An 18104-nucleotide genomic window follows, 5' to 3' on the forward strand; every position below is an offset into this window, starting at 1 on the left:
TCTTAAAGGGTGAGTACAGTTCTGGTCGAGGTGAAGATTTAGCTTTTAACATTTTGCGAGATATTCAGGAACCACTCTATGAGATGTCAAAGAGCATGCAGTTCTAAGGGGTATCAAAAGTTTATTCGATGAAAATCGGTTTTGAAATGGCTGAGATATCCAAAAACAAGGTGAAACAAAGAGATCCTAATAAAGTTGTGGCATGTCGCCTTTTATTATTAGCACTTTTTTGGATATCTCAGCCATTTGAAAACCAATTTTCATCAAATAAACATTGAATCCTTCTTAAAATTACATGCTCTTTCATATTTCATAAGATGCTTTTCATTATCTCACTTAGGAATGTTCAAAACATGAAACCCTACATCAACCAGTACTGTACAGTCCCTTTAAGTATGCCATCGTTGTACTTAACTGCCGGAAGTGTTTTATCTCTGTCACCAGCAAGCTTCTTCACCTTCCTGAAGAGTTCATGGCTGTCATTTCTGGCATAGGCAGCCTCCATGTCTTCCACGTCTCTGTCAAGTAATTTCTTTTTCCAGCTTTTCACCCTGTATTTTACATTCTTGTTTAGCTTTCGATATTTGGCCTTATTGCTGGATGTAGGGTTGTTTCACATAAGGAGACGAGCTATCCTTCTCTCCTCACAAGCTGTGCGGACATCCTCAGGTAGGCCTTTCACTTGTTTCGCTCTTTTATGGCCAACAACGTCTTCAGTGATCTTGTTGGTAGTGTCTTTGACTCTAGTCCACAGGCTGTCCACATCTGTGTCAGGCAGTTGGAGGAGTGGCTCAAAGGCCCCACCTATTCTGTCACAGAATTCTTCTGCAATAACAGGGTCGCTAAGTCTGCTACCCGAAATACGCAGTACAATGTTCACAATGGGTGGAAGAGTCTCATCACCCGACTTTCCCCTACCAGGGCCGGCGGAGCGTTTTCAAAAGTGTGTGTGTGTGTGGGGGGGGGGGGGGGGGGGGGCACTTCCGGGTTTCATGAGCTAACAAGCAAAAAAAAAAGGTCTCCAGCGCAACTTCTGGTGCCACTTCCGGGTTTCTTCAGCTGACAAGCAAAAAAAGAAAAAAAAAGAAAAGGTCTTCAGCTCATCTTTCTCCTTCCACTTCCGGGTTTCTTCAGCTAACAAGCAAAAAAAAAGTCTTCAGTGCAAAAAACCATAACCTTACCGCGCTCACACTTCAAGGTCTCTATCTATTTTTTTTTTCTAGTGCCACTTTGCACGCACTTCCGGGGTAAAAAAAGTAGGGGAGCCCGGTGGTGAAACCTTATATTCCTGCGAAAAAAAAAAAGTGGGGGCCCCCATCCCCCGGTTCCGCCGGCCATGCCTACAATCGCCTGATTACAATTAATTAATTGATTTAGTACTCCCAGAGACCAATATTGTCATAATCATTTCAGGGTCGAGTGCATGTGGGTAACTTTTTTAACCCAAATATACATGTTACTTGAGTGATTGAAGCAATTAGGAGAACACGTACACTCTTAAAAATATCTAGTCATTTTGTGACTAGATTTTTGGTTCATATTTTTTCAACTAAATTCTAGTTATTTTGACTAGAATTCTATCAACTTTCAAGCAAATTTGACTACATTCGAGTCAATCGTTTTTACGCTTTAGCTAGAACCGTCTTGTCAGCACTTCTTTGAAACGTGATTGGCTCTTGTCTGCGCGCTGCACGCAAAGAGCTAGATGGCGGCGCGCGCAGAGAGCAAAAGCGTACTCGATCGCACGATCCGTGAGGAGTGTATGCTGAGCGTATATGTAACGCATCTACCCTAGCGAGCGCACTAGCGAGCGCCACGTACGTACGTGTAGTACGTACTTGATCAATATGGAGTTTGTGTATGACAAGCTTTCTGAGAGTGGGGCCTCGACAAATTTATCAAAAATTTTGAGGGTAAGTGCTGTATTTATTTTGTAGCATATTTCGGTTGAGCGACAGGGCTGTGTATGTACTATAATTAAGTCTAGAATTAAAAGTCTAAATCGTGTTTAGAAGCTTGTAGTGTACAGCTTCATATTAGGTATTGATTCAGTATTATCTAAAAAGATAATTCGCTAAAATTGGGCGAGCTCGATGGAGAGCTGCTGCTGCCTTGGGCCTATCAAGTTGCCTCAAATTGTTCGCGCCTAGCCTAAATGTGTAAAACGTGCTGCATGAACCGTTGCGTTGTTGGGCGGCAATGATTAGCAGCGTAAACATCGGTGAACATTGCAAAAAAAAAAAAAAATCCCCCAAAATCGGCTTTGTGACAAATATGGTTTCAAGCAATTGTAAGATATGCTGTTACAATATTGGGAGGTCTTTACTAATTTGGTTAGAGACGATTACGGTGATGTAATCAGATTTACCGCACTTCACCACCTTTCAATTCTCGCTGTCGCCAATGACGTAAGAAGTACCCGGATGTTGATTTAAGCGTCATTTACGGTGCATTATGGGATAGTCCGGTAGCAAAGTCACTTCCGTTCGTACGCGCGTGATACGTGACTAACAAAGAGATTTTTCTCCTCCCCACCACTAGAGGGCGGACTCTACAATGGAGTCAGTGATTTCATGGGGGCCGCCATTGTTCCACTTAAAAATGGCGGACTTTGCGTACTAAGTATACATTTATACAGCGCGTATTACGCGAACTTCTGAACTTTTACGCGAGTGCGCACTTGATTTTGGCTGCTCCTCGGTTGCTCGTTTGCTAGCGTGTTAGGACGAGGGGTGAGCCTACCGCTTCGTTGCCATCCAGTGCTCCTTGCGCTCACACAACAATAGTACAGGGCGTATGAAGACTCCGCACTCTAGCAGTCACTGCGGAAAATCTCTTTGGTGACTAATGCTATTTACACACACAACCGACTGTATTCTACGTGTACTTCCGGTTTTCTCGACTTGAATTACAGCTTTAATATGATTTGAAATTTCTCCATTCTTAAGAAATTGCTGTTACTACAACTATTGGTTGTTGCTGCGAAGCTGCCATGTGTTGTTCGCACGACAATAAATGAAAAAAATCTGCAGAAATAGGACCCTTACTGGCATGCGAGACGTGACGTGGCCGCGTGGGTGAAGTTTGCGGGTGACTCCACAGCGCAGTACGTGCACGCGCGACTTACTAGTAGTGGTAGTATAGCACAGAACTCTTACACATAGAAGAATCACTCGCCACCCGATTTGTCGCCGTCGCTCGACTCATTGTCACGTGACGTCCGCCATTTTGCTTAGCGGAACTTTTTTTGCGTGCAAATCCCAGCAGACGCTATCCACATACAGTGACTGCATGTTGTACCGTGTTTTTCTGACGTTCCGAGACCCTGAGCGAGGCATTAAAATGCCGTATTGTGCCGCTGTAAACTCCACAAATCACTTGACAAAAGGATTTGGAAACAGGTAAGTTTGACACCAAGCCGTGATGAGAATAACAAGTAAATAATTCCCCAAGTAACGTTACAATTAGGCGGATCGGTCGTATGTTGGCTTTCTTGTGAGCGCAGTAGCAATGGTAGTCCCAGACACTGGATTTTGTGTTTGCCGTCGACATATCTGTTTACCACCAACTACCAATATGCAAAATAAAAAAGATCAAGTAGGCCTAATTTAGGCCCTGGGGCTATATTACACTCTGTACGTTGTGTGTTGGGGCAAACAGCTTTGTACATGAAAAAAGTACTATCTATTTATGTAAATTTGAGCTTAGGTGTAAACTTTACACGTAGATTTATTCTTGTCTAGCAGAGTCACAGTACCAGTGCCGTGGTGGGGCAGTGTCGGTGTCAGTGACAACACTACAGTCGTTTAGATACTAGATTGTCTAGACTGACTGTGTACTCTAGTATTAAAGTAGAGTAGTAGTAGTAGTAGTACGAACAGTTGTAGGGTAGACTGAAGTTCCAATGATATTGATAATACTGAATAAATTTAACTATTCTAGTATATTACTCAAACTACTTACTTTATACTACATACTAGGTAATGTCAGTGTCACGTCAGTACTGAGTCTGTAGATTCTAGTTTCTGCCCAATTTCTGGTAACCTTTATCTGTTTATTTTTACTTCTGTCTGAATTAGCTAGACCTGACTGATGCATAACTCACTAACTGTTATTGCGCTGACATGTAAGTCTCTTCTTACAGCAAAGTTCGGGGTAATTATTGGATATAAACTGTCAGCTGCTGGTGCCTTGTTATTAATCTTATCAGGAGCTTTCCATGGACCATGTCCATGCATGCAATCATCATCATGCTTGCCATAGTTGTATTGTAGGTACACATGTTTTATGATTATGAATATGAGGTCTATACAAATCTGATATGGTAATAATTTTCACATGTATCGTATGTTCTCTGTGTGTTAAAAATCCTAGATTTCCAAGAAGGGGTGTTGCTCTTCACCAAACATGGATTGTGAACATGAGAAGAGACCACTGGACTCCCAAACCATACTCTACCTTGTGTTCTGACCACTTTGAAGAGAAGTACTTCGATCGCACCGGCCAGATAACAAGGCTACGGGCAGATGCTGTACCAACTTTATTCAACTTTCCACAACATCTCATGAGTGTACATGCAGAAGAACAAATTTTAATTTTGCATGTTAGGTGTTTGAAATTTGAGTTTTAGTTTTGAAATCCGTCCGACCAGGAGCAGACATATACCCTTGTGTGTATGTCTGCTTCAGAAATGGATTTTAATCTACCATCACATCGCATCCTGGTCGCTGATGAAGAATGCGATGACTAACCTGTTTGGTGTCTTGTTTCTAAATAATACGCTTTCCACACCAGGATCTAGCATTTTGAGGTCTATTGCCAATTTAGGTTTTTATCACATTCATTTCTGTTCTTTCAAACTATATTGCAGGATTTCATTTTAAATGGTGCTTAACCTAACAAGAGCAAGTGCAATTTTGCACTACATGTGTATATGAATGTATTGCATTTGTTATCATTGCCAAGAATGCCTTTCATATTCTTGCCAGACAGTGTCCATTATTCATGGATTTATTTCTATGTTGTTGCCACATTGCCAATTTAATGCATGTTCATGAAACATTGCTTTCGCAATATGCAATATTTGTCGTACATGCATTTGCGAGACTTGTCTTGCCTACATATTGTTGCCACGTTAACATTTCGTACTATACCATAGTATGTTTTCACACTCATAAGGATTTCATTTTGAATTGCGCTTGAAGCGAACAAGTGCAAATGAAATCTTGGATTATACAGTCTTGCCTTTGATATTTTTTTTTACATTCTTGCCAGTGTCCATTATTCATGGTCTTATTTTGCTGCCATATTGTATGCTAAGTGATTGTACATGCATTTGCTTTCATGATATACAATACATGTAGTTGTCATAGTTGTGACACGTGTTTTGCCTACATGTACATACTTTGAGATACAGTGTAGTATGTTTTCACACTCTTTAGATTTCACTTTGAATTTCGTTTGAAGCAAACGGGTGCATGTGAAATCTTGCATTATACAGATGTTCATGTATTGCCTTTAGTTGATATTGTTATGCCAAGAATGCATTTGATATTCTTGCCCGACAGTGTTCATTTATTTTTTATGGATTTTATGTTGTTGCTATATTGCATGATAGTTGATTATACAGGCATTTGCTTTCGTGATATACAACATTTGTTGTATCTGTGATACTTGTTTTGCTTACATGTTGTTACCAAATTATGTTTTCATACTACACAATGTATGGGATAGTTTTTGTTAAACTCATTACTAAGGATTTAATTTTGAATCATGCTGAGCTAACAAGTACAAGTGAAATCTTACATTTACAAATGTATTGCCTTTAATACTGTTGCCAGGAATGCCTTTGGTGTTCTTTTCAGTGTCCATAATTCATAGATTTATATTGCCATAGTGCATGTGGATCAACACAATATGTTTTCATACTACTTGTATACCATAGTGCGTTTTTACACTCATTAGGATTTTCTTTTTGAATCACGCTTGAAGCTATCAAGGGCAAGTGAAATTGTGCACTATATTGATGTATTGCCTTAGATAATCTTGCCAGACAGTGTTCATTATTCATGAATTTTATGTTGTTGCCCTATTGCATGTCCATTATGCATTTGCTTTTGTGATTACAATAGTTGTCACAAATTTGCGACACTGGTGGTCTTGCCTATCATTTGCATATGTTCCTGACACATATACTGCCTGTGATTATAGCCGCCGTATTAGGTATGATAATGGTACATGTACTTCAAGCAAATGGTATATCACTGTACTGTGGTTGTACAAAGGTTCGCGCACTAGCAAGCATTCGCGCACTCAGTACGAGACGCCCATTGGCTAAAGCAGTTTTCATTCTGCGCGCGTGCTAATGTAGGGAGAGGGGTGGGGGAGTGCGGAGGGGGGGGGGTCGGATGATACACCCAGTATGGCTGCGCGCATGCCAAAAATACACATAGCGCGTCACAGAATCGGTCAATAGGTAGTAGGCCTAGGCATGCCTAGTTGCTACGTATGGTTGGGGCACCACCTATCGACAGGGCACCTTCCCATCGACACCCTGCGTATCATGGCTGTTTGCGTATAGAACAAAAAAGTACGCGCGGGATTAAGTGTCATTAGCTATAAAAACAATAAAAACGAAGAAACGAAAATCAAACTCAAACAAACCAAGCTAAAAATTACACATCCGATCAGTAACGACGCATGGCTGTGAAATTCACGTGTATTACCTATGGCCTGTGAAATTCACGTGTATACCTATGCTGTGAAATTCACGTGTATACCTATGGAGGAGAGGGGGTGTCGATCGCAAGGTTCCCTTTTTAGCTGCGCGAAGAAAACGGAACGCACGCACTAAAATTGCGCTATTTTAAAACGGAGATTCATAATCAACGAGACGGTCACGACATTCAAAACTGCAGTATTTATGGCATATTTGAGGTAAGAATTAGGCGGATTTGTATTATATTTTTAGAATAAACAAGCTACAGATCCTTAGGGTGTCGATACGTGGTACCCCCAACCCTACATTGTACGTACTTACTTGGAAGAAGTTGCTTCGGAGACAGGATAAGTTCGAGATCTCTGTTCGTTCCCGATTGTGTTCGCGACATTTCGACAGAGAACAAATAAAAAAAAAAAAAAGATGGGCATTCCATGACGATATACTGTATATCCAGGTGGGTGAATATTTTCCAGCATATTTTCAGCGTATGCAGAGATGACTGATCTGTGATGTGCACATCGATCGCATGATCAAGTAGTACGCTGTACCGGTATGTGTTAGCTTATGCGCTGCGTGCAGTGGTGCATGCTAATGCAAGGCCAGCCGGCCGGCCGCCGGAGGGGACTACAGATGTAGTGCACTTGGTAGCAAGGGCACTTCCGGCGCGGAGCATAATTTGCACAACGCTAGCGTGCGCGTACGTGTACCTTACCTATAGCGAAAAAGCCACATCCGGGTACTTTTTACGTCATTGGCGATAGCGAGAATTACTGGAACATCACGTAAATTGCATAACGATTAATTAAATGCGAGCGAAGAGAGCGAGTTTGAAAATTTTACAGTTTACAGTCCAAAAACTGCCGTTCTTAGCCATATTTTTTCGCTTTGGAAATTAAGGGGGGCGCACCGGGAGCAACTGCTGGCAATTACTGGCAGTAAAATGAATTGCATAACGATTCAATGCGAGCGAGCGAAGAGAGTGAGCTTGAAAATTTTGACTAATACAGTAAAAATTTGCCGTTTGTAGCTATATTTTTTCGCTTTGGAAATTAGGGGGGGACGCACCGGGCGCAACTGCTGACAATTACTGGCAGTAACATCAAGAGAATTGCACAAAGATTAAATGCGAGCGAGCTTGAAAATTTTGACATTTTACAGTCCAAAAACTGCCGTTTAAAGCTATATTTTTTTTTGCTTTGGAAATTAAGGGGGGGGGGCGCACCGGGCGCAACTGCTGGTAATTACTGGCAGCAATATCAGGAGAATCTAAATGCGAGCGAGCTTGAAAATTTTGACATTTTACAGTAAAAAAAAAACAACAACTGCCGTTTGTAGCTATATTTTTTTCGCTTTGGAAATTAAGGGAGAGGGGCGCAGCGGGCGCAACTGCTGACAATTACTGGCAGTAATATCAGGAGAATTGCATAAAGATTAAATGCGAGCGAGCTTGAAAATTGTGACATTTTACAGTCCCAAAAATGCCATTTGTAGCTATATTTTTTCGCTTTGGAAATTAGGGGGGGGGGGGGCACCGGGCGCAACTGCCGGCAATTACTGGCAGCAACTTCAGGAGAATGGCATTACGACTAAATGCGAGCGAGCGGAGTGAGCGAGCTTGAAAATTTTGACATTTTACAGTCAAAAACTGCCGTTTGAAAGTATACTTTTTCGCTTTGGAAATTAAGAGGGGGGGGGGGACGCCCGGTGCGCCCCTCCCCCTGGATCCGCCACTGGTAGTCAAGGGTGTCGGTTTATGTTCATGACTGGGGGAGGTATGACCATCGAGGTGGCGTCGAAGTGACCAAGCGGGGGAAGGATGTGTGCGTGTTTGTTTGTGTGTGTGTGTTATATACATGGAAAAGTTCGGAATTACCCCAGGTCAAGTCTTTTTATTATCAATGCAAGACATTTTTATATAGACTAGTATATAAAGCAACACTGCAAAATCAATGATCTGTAGCTTTGACATAACGAAGCGTAAGGTACAAAGGTGTACATTCTACATCACATTGCATTGCGCAACATTGAAGCGACTCTTTTTGCCGTTCGGATGTCCTGAGTACACTGCGCACATCCTGCTTATGTGCAGAATGCCAACCAGGAATCACGCTGAATCGCAATCTTTTGTCGGCTGCGGGTTTTTTGAACAATGTTTCACACTATAATATACCTATTTAATTATGGTTAAAAGAAATCATAGAAAAATATCTTATTTCTTGATCACCCTTTCATTCAAAAGCAGTTTAGTAACCCTTGAATTACTATTTTGGTAAATCTTTTTTTTTTTTTTAAACCAGCGGATTGGGGGGGGGGGGCAAAATTATAATATGCTTGCCCCTCCAATATTTTTGTGGGAACAACTTTTTTTCTGTCAAAAAAAAAACAAAGGTAAGAAAATCTTCTCGTTTCTGGAATTATGGAGGGGGGGGTGGGCAAAATGATATGCTTGCCCCTCCATTTTTTTTTTTTTTTTTTAATGAGGCTAAGGCTCGCACTTGGCTGGCAATATGGATTGGTCCGAAGTAACGTACATAGACCCTACATACTTGTAAGTAGCACACGTACATGCAAACATGTACGTGCTCCGTACCGTACGGATGTACAGTACGGTCGATAAATAGTAAACACTGTATAGAATACTAGTATAGATATGTATAAAATCAGTGCTGCCAGAACCAGGGGTGCGAATTGTTTTTGCCCACGATTTTTTTTTTTTTTTTTTTTTTTTTTTTTTTTTTTGTCCCTGGTGCAAAATAAAAAAGAAAGAAAGAAAAGAATAATTATTTAGCGTCCGGCGATGAGGTCGCTCGCAGACTGAAGTCTTTTTTTTTTTTTTTTTTTTTTTAAGGATCTGAAGGGGGGTGCGTTCGCACCCAACGCACCCCCCCCCCCCCCCCCCCCCCCCCCCTGGTGACGCCCATGCTTTTATCCGAACGGTGGCCAGGAGCAGCCCGGGTGCGACCACGCTGTTGCCTGTAGCCACTCACGGGCCATGGAACTCTTCACGGAAAGCCTATCACGGACAGGCGGTCAGTTCCGCTCAACCCGGAAGGCCAGCACTTGGAAAAACCTCCTGGCGAGCGGTCATTACCTGGAATGCGGGGATGTTCTGAACACTCCTTGCGGCCCAGAGATGGGGTACTGGTCAAACTGGACACTTGGAGCTGGAGTGTTTTATCTGGAAACCCATAGGGAGTCCCCTTTCTCGCAAGACTGAAAGCATATATTATTGGAAATGAAGGATCCACCATATCGTGCAATCTGCAGTGACTGGTTGTAATATCACGACAGATTCATATTCAGATTTCTTTACTTGTCATAATATGAAAATTATATTTATAGCCAAGAAGGTAAAAATGAATATTTCCTGACTTTTACGTAATCGTGATTACGTCTCGTTGTTAAGGAGAACATCTGTTGTTTTAATTGTAATCATTGTCAATCTATTTCGCTGTATAACGGCCATCTCATTTGTATGTTAACTTACGTTCTCTTGCTCAATGAAATAAACTCTGAATTGAATTGAATTGAATTGAATTGAATTGAATTGAATTGAATTGAATCCTATGCGGAAGATGTGTGATGACCATGGTATCAACAGATAGTGATTAATCGCCTTAATCTGATCTGTAAAATACGTGTTAGCGTTCTTTTTAAACGATATCACTGCTTGTGAAAACAAGAGAAACTCTCATCTTATATACATTCGCTGCTCTGTTGAACTTCGGTCATTATTTTGTGTCTTCTCATTCTTTTGCTTTTTCTATGTATTTGCCTCTTTAAATCCTGTAGATTCTCGCAGATATTTTGTGTGTGTGTGTGTGTGTGTGTGTGTGTTTGTGTGTGTTTAGGAGACTGGACATGTGCAAGTGACGTGATGTAGGGTGTTTTTATTATACAGCGTGCGAGTAAAAAAACACCTCGTGTTAATCAGCTTCCCTTTGTAAGATGACAAAATCGTAACTAAAGGTCTCCAAGAGGTGTGATGCCGTTACGGCCTCTTCAAAGTGTTAGTGTATGGCAGGCTGTTCCATCACTACCTCACTGTGCGGGGATAGAAGGATCGTTAAATAGGTGCTGTTCAGTCCTGGCGCGGGGAACGTTGTAGCAAAGTGAATGTGAATAATTTTTATGCCTCGTCAGTCTGGTTGATGGCGCACTCGTAAAAATTATTATACAGGTTAAACTTTGCACCTTTACGTGTGACACAATCGTAGCGCTTCGCGGGGTGCAGCTTTGTACCCTTAAAATGTGTTCACTGGCCTGAAAGGTGCAAAGTACAGCCGGAAAGGGGCTATGTTATTGTGTCACACGTATAAAGATGCAAAGTTAACGTGTTTTTCTGACGGAGTGTGTGATGTAAGTATTGACTTGTGCTAAAATCTGCGAGGGAGTTGTGCATCTTGTATCTTTTACAATATTCTCTGTTGTAGTCAGTTTGATTATAAAAATAGCCGGAGTTTTCGTTTAAGGTAGGCCTACTGCCACAAAGTCTGGATGCTGTGCAACCTTTGCTTCCCGTAGGCCGTTTCCTTGTAGGAATGCAAAAAGACGTATGCTATGACGTAATCAACCATTGTTCGCTGTGAGTTTGCAGTTTGCATATTAAGTAAATCAAGGGAGGTGGAAGCCACTTCCCTGGTTGGATATAGTCTATGGATTATGCCAATTTGGACTGCATTAAGTGTAGGCCGTACATGACTTGACAATGAAAAATAGATGGACGAAGATTTAAAACTGAATTATAGAATGTTATCCGACCATTCAGTTTAGCGTTTATTTTTCTTTAGTGCTTTCATTTCATCCTGTCCCCCTCCTCTAATTCCACCCCCTTCACCCCTCTGTAATTTTTTTTTAAAACTTTGTTTATAGGGCTTTTCATTTCCTTGTCACCATCGGTGTGGCTGTCATTGAACAAACAGATTACCCAGGTGAAAGTTAATCATAATGGCTGTATTCAGATAGAAACACACGTTTGTCCAATTGGTGAAATTCTTCCGTCGAGATGTTTTTACAATGTATTGAAACTGACTGACAAGTTGTCCTACATCGACGTAAATATAAGCACTGAATTGATGGCCATATATACTTTTGTCATAGCCATGACAAAAGTATGGGTAATATGTATGCCCGTGATTTCTTTTGTCACGGCTACTCCTATACACTAAAACACTGATCAATAATCATTGAACAGTGTTTATTAACGTCGATGCAGGACAATTTGTCAATGATCAATTGCAATTAAAATGCACGTTTATCTGCAAATTACGTCGTCTAAAGTTCCCCTATGCCAGCTAATGGCGACAACAATCGTGTTTCAATGGCAGCAGTTCACCTCCTGTCTTCCGTAGCGAGCTTTTCTTTTATTGTGAGTACTGCAGGGAGAGAGGGAGAGAGAGAGAAAAAAAAAAAGAGACAAACATTTCGGCTAGTGAGCATCAAGCGCACCTCGAAGTACATGAACCCATTCCGCCGCACATGACTGGGTTTGTACAGAAGAAGGAACGTAGTCTTGCTTTGTTGCTGGTTGACAGGGCTTAGGACCCTATAGCTTTACAAGCACTCTGCTCTCCAGTTCCAATATAGTGACTAGATTACAATGCTACGGTGCAGACAAGACTGTGGAATGGCCCAGACCAGGACATTCTTCTTCGTTCAGGACCCTGTTGCACAAAAAGGTATAACCAAACATAAGTCAGGTTTTAGCCAATCAGAATTGAGTATTCAGAGGCGTGTGTTTGATTTTCTGTCTTCTTTTTGATCAAAACTTTTATGCTCTACAGGGTCCAAGAAACACCGTCCAACTTACAATATCATGTGGAAACTTGTAAAGTGTAACTAAAGAGCACAACTGCGCATCAGAACGTATTACGGCTCCTCAACACATGGGTGTTTAGAGAAAACTATAAGCTGCGCATGGGTATACTGTGACAAGTGACGGTCCGTCTCCCTTGGTTCGGATTGGAGGGAAGGAGAGATAGGATCTGAGGATCTGCAGAGGTATACCTTTCGTGCAAGAAGCTGTCATTCTTAACGTGAGTACATGTATATTATTTTTGTAGTCTGCCACATAGCGCTCGTACCTTTGGTAGTAGCGGTGAAAGTGTCGAATGTCTTAAATGACTTGGTTTGTATCCATTTTTTTTTCCTTTCATAAAGAAGGCCTACGTGCAGGGGGGGGGGGAGGAGGAGGGAGGGAGGGGGTACAGCGCTAACCCCAAGGGTCTCCGAGCTCCCGAGTCTGGTTTCCAGACCCTTTATCAACTGTACTCCTTTTACAAAATGCACCCGCCGCGGCTAGACGAAGTCGCCGATCACGACGAAGGCAATGGCAGGTCTAAAAAAAGAAAACTGCTCATATCTTGATTCTGGTTTTGTTTTAAAGTCACTAGATTTTGACAGTAGGTAAAGAAAGAAACGTCTACAGGACCACCGAGCTGAACCTGCTACTTCTTATGTCATTAAAGGGCGTGAATATTCTGGGAAGGAACTTAGTACGAGCAGACGGTCTGGAAGCCAGACTATAAGGTCTCCCCTTCGTAGTAATATTAAAGTTACACCTCTACGCCATTCCAACGAAAGTGGCGAATATCATTGGTGACGAAATAATAAATGCTGATTACGTCATCATCGTCCCTAGAGCCGAGGAGACGGACGATGACCAGGAGAAGCCTTCTGACGCTCTTGAGACAACACACACCACACAACTTAGAGAACGCATTGACAGTAGCCTTGTCTGTCGCCCTCTACGTTTCCATCGGCTCCACGATTGTCTCCGAGATGCTCGTCAGTGACATCCTGGGTAAGTTAGGCCTACATTAGGTCCATCATTATATCCTTCATACATCATAGCTGTCACTAACTCTTCGTCTTTTAGTCTCTTTCTGATCCTATAACTGCTCTGAGATAGAAAATAAGTCGGAAAAGTTTTAAAGTATTGGGATGTTTCTTTATGAGAACTGGTTAGAGGTGATTATTGATGACTGTAAATTCCTCAATAGAATCCGCAGCCAACTGGAAACTATCAAGAACGCAACAAAAAGTCACAGAAATTGAAGATTGTTCTTCCAGAATCTTAAGCACGGTGAAGGAGCAAAACTATATTTTGTTGTGCTTGGCTCAGATTCGCTACCGATGTCATCGCGTCAGAATGTGTGCTACGAAGATGATCTTTGCCTCCAGGCAACGTCACCTGGTTGCCATCATCGCTTGCCCCAGTCCCCTGAGGCTATAAATACGAGATTCACACTCTTCACGAGAGACACCAGAGAAACGGCTGGCGAGAGTCTATGCCCTTTTGATCCATTAAGTGTACATTTATCATGTTTCGATCCAAGCAAGGAAACAAAGATTGCCATTCATGGGTTTCGGGACACGGCGGTGTACCCGTTGTGGGTTCGGCTACGGACGGCACTTCTCAACGCGGTAAGAATCCTGGCCATGACGTCATAATGAAGTTTTTTCTATGTGTTTGTTTTGTTTGTTATTTGTCTAAGTTACCGAGATGAGTTTGATGAGAGGAACAACATAAAGGGACTTTTAACCCATGTACACATATTTAGTGTATAATAATGTGGATTCAGTAAGTGTTTGATATCAGTGGAGCACTTTTGTGACAATAATAAGGAAAATCGCGCGGCAGACCATCTGTACATGACTAGTCTAAAGTACGACACTTATACAGAAAACAACATTATGATTCTATGAAAGAAATTGTCAAGTGAGATCGAAATTGCTGATCTATTATCAACAAACCTGTCGCAAATAAGGAACCAGCGGAATTCGAACCTATCATCTATGTACAGCTCTTCGGGCAGGGATACTACCACCAGGCTATCCCTGGTTACTAGCAGCTACACAATGAATTATAGATCAGCAGTTGCAATCTTACAAATTCGTTTGTACAGAGGAAGACAATTTCCATACCAAATACCTTACCCCTCTGCTTTACTCTCTTTTTTTTTCATTTAACATTATGATAATTCAAAAGACTTCAACGTTATAATAAGAGGTTTCTTTTTCTTCTTGAAGGAGGACTTCAATGTCATTCTCGTCGACTGGAGCGACAGTGCCTTCACGTTCGACTACGGCCAGAGCAGGGCAGACATACGCGTGGTCGGTCTCCTGGTCGCTCGCCTGGTCGAAATGATTAGCATCGAGACAGGAGCTCCGTTTGATAGCATGCACCTCATCGGGCACAGCCTCGGGGCGCACGCCGCCGGCTACGCTGGTAAAGCTAGCAATCAGCCCCTCGGACGAATTACTGGTACACTATTGACACTTTTTACATCATACTTAGTGAGTTTCAAGCAATGCTACAAGGAATGTAAGGACCCAAATAGCATTTTATAAATTTTTTAGTACTACAGTGTAGTAATAGTTTTGAAAGTCTGTTGTCTGCGTATATATGAGTAATCATTGTCGATAAAGAAAAGCAAGAACTCAACGATTCTACTTGTCTTCATCTTCAGTTTATGAAATTACGTCATTACTGTGATTATATCGAAGGAAAGGTCTAAAAATTAGAAAAAGAAATGCAATGAAAAGCCATTGGATGTAGGCCTAACTGCGCTGTTCGCGTCTTTGACGTGACTACTTATATTTTGATGAAACACCCATATTTTTATGTATATTTCACAATGCCTAATATCATACCTTGGTGCATTATCATTAACAACATAGTGCAGTTGTTTCTATTGTTACTAGATTGACTTTTATAACATTCACCATCATTATCATCATATCATTCCTCATCATTATCAGCATTATAATTGTCGCTGTGTTTGTGGCAAATATAGGTCCCTACATCACTATCTATCCGAATTGTCAGTATCACATTGACATTAACAATGGTGTCATTACTACTATATCGCTTTTATGTATCACTGCTCTGATCATTATTATCAATGTACAAATGTATTCATTTTTATCACAATCGTTATTATTTCAACTAGTGTGATTCTCGTTTATTTGTTTATTACCGTTGTCGTTACAAGGACTAGATCCGGCTTGCCTAGGGTTCAGTGGTTCGTACGGCTCGCCGGAGTGCAGACTAGACAAGCAGGACGCCCTCTTTGTCGACGTTATTCACACCAGCTCTGGGTCTTTGTTTGGCGTCGGGACTCGAGAGAAGGTGAAACGGTTGTTAGTGAAACAAACAAACAAACAAACAAACCAATTGAATGGCAACTAAAAGTAAAAAGTATTGCCATATATTCACTCGACATCATGATGATGTGAGCAGCTCTTTAGTGTTAAGAATGAGAAAGCTGGGCCCTGTTTCATAAAGATTAAGCGTAAGTTGCAATCAATCGCAAATTGCGTTTCATAAACAACTTTGCGATTTATTACGATTTATCGCAAGCAACGCTCAATCTACTGCAAGTATACACTTGATTTTTCTTGAAATCAAGCGTAAGTGTTTTTTATGAAACAGTGCTTACGGTCAATATTGAACTTACGCTCGATTCAACGAGTTACACTCAATAAATAGAGCGTAAAATCAATCGCAACTCTCTACGAAACAGGCCCCTGGAACGGTGTCGTCATTATTCAATGGGCAAGTTCGTACATGGCCCCTCAAAGACCATCCTCGGGACAGTTTGGGGAAAAGGGGGAGACAGGACAGATTGAAGGAAGATTGCCGAGGTGAAGAGTGTCCACGATGCTGTATTCGGGACCTATATCATGATTGTTTGGAAAAGATTTGAAAACTACGCCTAACTGAAAATATTTCCGGGAAAAATACTAAAGGACCCCCTATTTCAAAGATTTTTTTTTTTTTTTTTTTTGGGGGGGGGGATTTTTTTTTTCCTCCGAATTGAACCCCTAAAATATACCACTTTTCCTGGAAAATCGGGAACGCGCAAACTGTACAGATGTCCACCTAAGTTGGGGGGGAGGGGGTGTAGACAAGGAAAGCAGAGGGAAAAGAAATGATAAACGGAAAATTTTGTGGAATAGTCGAGAATGTCATTTTGTCCAAAACCCGGGTGCTTGTTTATAGAGCTAGGAGGTAGAAGCTTTTGTGTGACGCTGTGTCAATAAATAGTACCTTGATGAACACGGAGGGCTGTAACAGAAACCATTGCTCCGTAAGTAGTTAACGATTTAGCAGTGATCTCTATAGTGCTGATACACAAGAATGTTATTCGTCATTCTGTATCACGTTTGTATTTTGTTGCGAGTACTAATGTCGAGACAACCAGACAACTTTCTAACAAGAGGAGGGCATACTGGGTCAATATGATCATTTCATTTCAAGTGTTATCATCAATTTGTAGTAATTATTTCATGTCCGTTCCTCCACAGCTCGGCCACCAAGACTTCTACCCGAACGGCGGCGGAAATCAGCCGGGCTGCCACGGCAATCCTCTAAACTTGTACTGCGACCACTTGCGCGCTGTCGAACTCTTCACGGAGAGTGTATCGCCTTCTAACATGTCTACTGGTCGTTTTCAGTCCAAGCTTCAAGCAGCCACGCTCTCAGAGCTGGAGAGCGGCAAATTTCGCGAGTGCAATCATGACACCCCTTGTCCCCAGATGGGGTACAGAGCGGACCGACGAGTGGGAGAAGGGGTGTTTTACTTGGAGACCAATGGGACACCGCCCTTTTCTCAAGAGACTTGAATGTATTCAAGAGGAGGTGAATGTGGTTACTCCTTGACGACAGTCTTATGATATTGTATGTTTTCATGCAGCAGATAATTTCTCAGGTGCCGCTGGAAGTAACGCTCATTGACAAGCGAGTCTTCATCAATGACCTCTAGAGGTGAATAAATTATTGGATTACGTCATGATAGCTTGTCACGACCGATTTAACCTGAGTTCGGAAAAGAAAGATGATCGTATTTCATTCTAGTTTTTAAGTCAAAAATATCAAATATTTTAAGCCTTTTAAATAGCTCGCACATAATATTGTACCCCGTCTTTACAAACCACAAAAGTCAGGGTAGCCTTCCTACCGGGCCTTCCTAGGACTCTCGAAGAACATTGTTACCTCTTTTCAGTAAACGCACAGTCCAGTGGACAGCCTCCGGGTGCCTCCGGGTGCCTCCGGAGGGTACCCGGGTAAGCAGTCTGTTATCTCAGTCTCGAGTTATGGCGCCAAATCCATTAGACTATACCCCGGGCTTTCGCCAGATCGCCAGTGATGGTTCCGATCCCTATAGTAGCAGGTTTACTGGTACTTCATATTTTCCATTCAAATTAATATAATGTGTCTTCCGTCAAGTTGGTTTTATCGCAACTGATGGACGAATAAAATGCTTTTTCATCGACATCACTGATTGAATCGTTATTAGATCGATTTGTGCTATGCATAAAAGACTCGTAGAGTTTACTCGCACCAGAATTTTCAGGGATTCAGAAGTGTAAGCAGTTG

At 41.8% G+C, this 18104-nt stretch overlaps 1 protein-coding gene across 1 annotated transcript; it reads left to right on the forward strand.

The window, feature by feature from the left end:
- The first annotated feature begins 13378 nt into the window (after positions 1 to 13378).
- On the forward strand, positions 13379 to 17350 carry LOC139713826 (inactive pancreatic lipase-related protein 1-like). Its single transcript, XM_071625532.1, has 5 exons — positions 13379 to 13523; positions 13845 to 14146; positions 14753 to 14987; positions 15718 to 15865; positions 17005 to 17350. Exons 1-5 carry the CDS (start codon positions 13379 to 13381, stop codon positions 17348 to 17350), a joined length of 1176 nt encoding a protein of 391 aa, XP_071481633.1.
- Positions 17351 to 18104: the final 754 nt, after the last annotated feature.

Source organism: Diadema antillarum, unplaced genomic scaffold (assembly GCF_040938485.1).
Source record: "Diadema antillarum isolate AM-2024a unplaced genomic scaffold, OU_Dant_1.0 seq00002072_RagTag, whole genome shotgun sequence".
Classification (NCBI taxonomy): Eukaryota; Metazoa; Echinodermata; class Echinoidea; order Diadematoida; family Diadematidae; genus Diadema; species Diadema antillarum.

Bases quoted from the DNA above. Each gene is read 5' to 3' on its own strand.
- LOC139713826 (XM_071625532.1), top strand. From the start codon at position 13,379: ATGACCAGGAGAAGCCTTCTGACGCTCTTGAGACAACACACACCACAC. The intron at 14,988-15,717 runs GTACACTATTGA...TGTCGTTACAAG, and splicing joins GCCCCTCGGACGAATTACTG to GACTAGATCCGGCTTGCCTA. The intron at 15,866-17,004 runs GTTAGTGAAACA...ATCAATTTGTAG, and splicing joins CGAGAGAAGGTGAAACGGTT to TAATTATTTCATGTCCGTTC.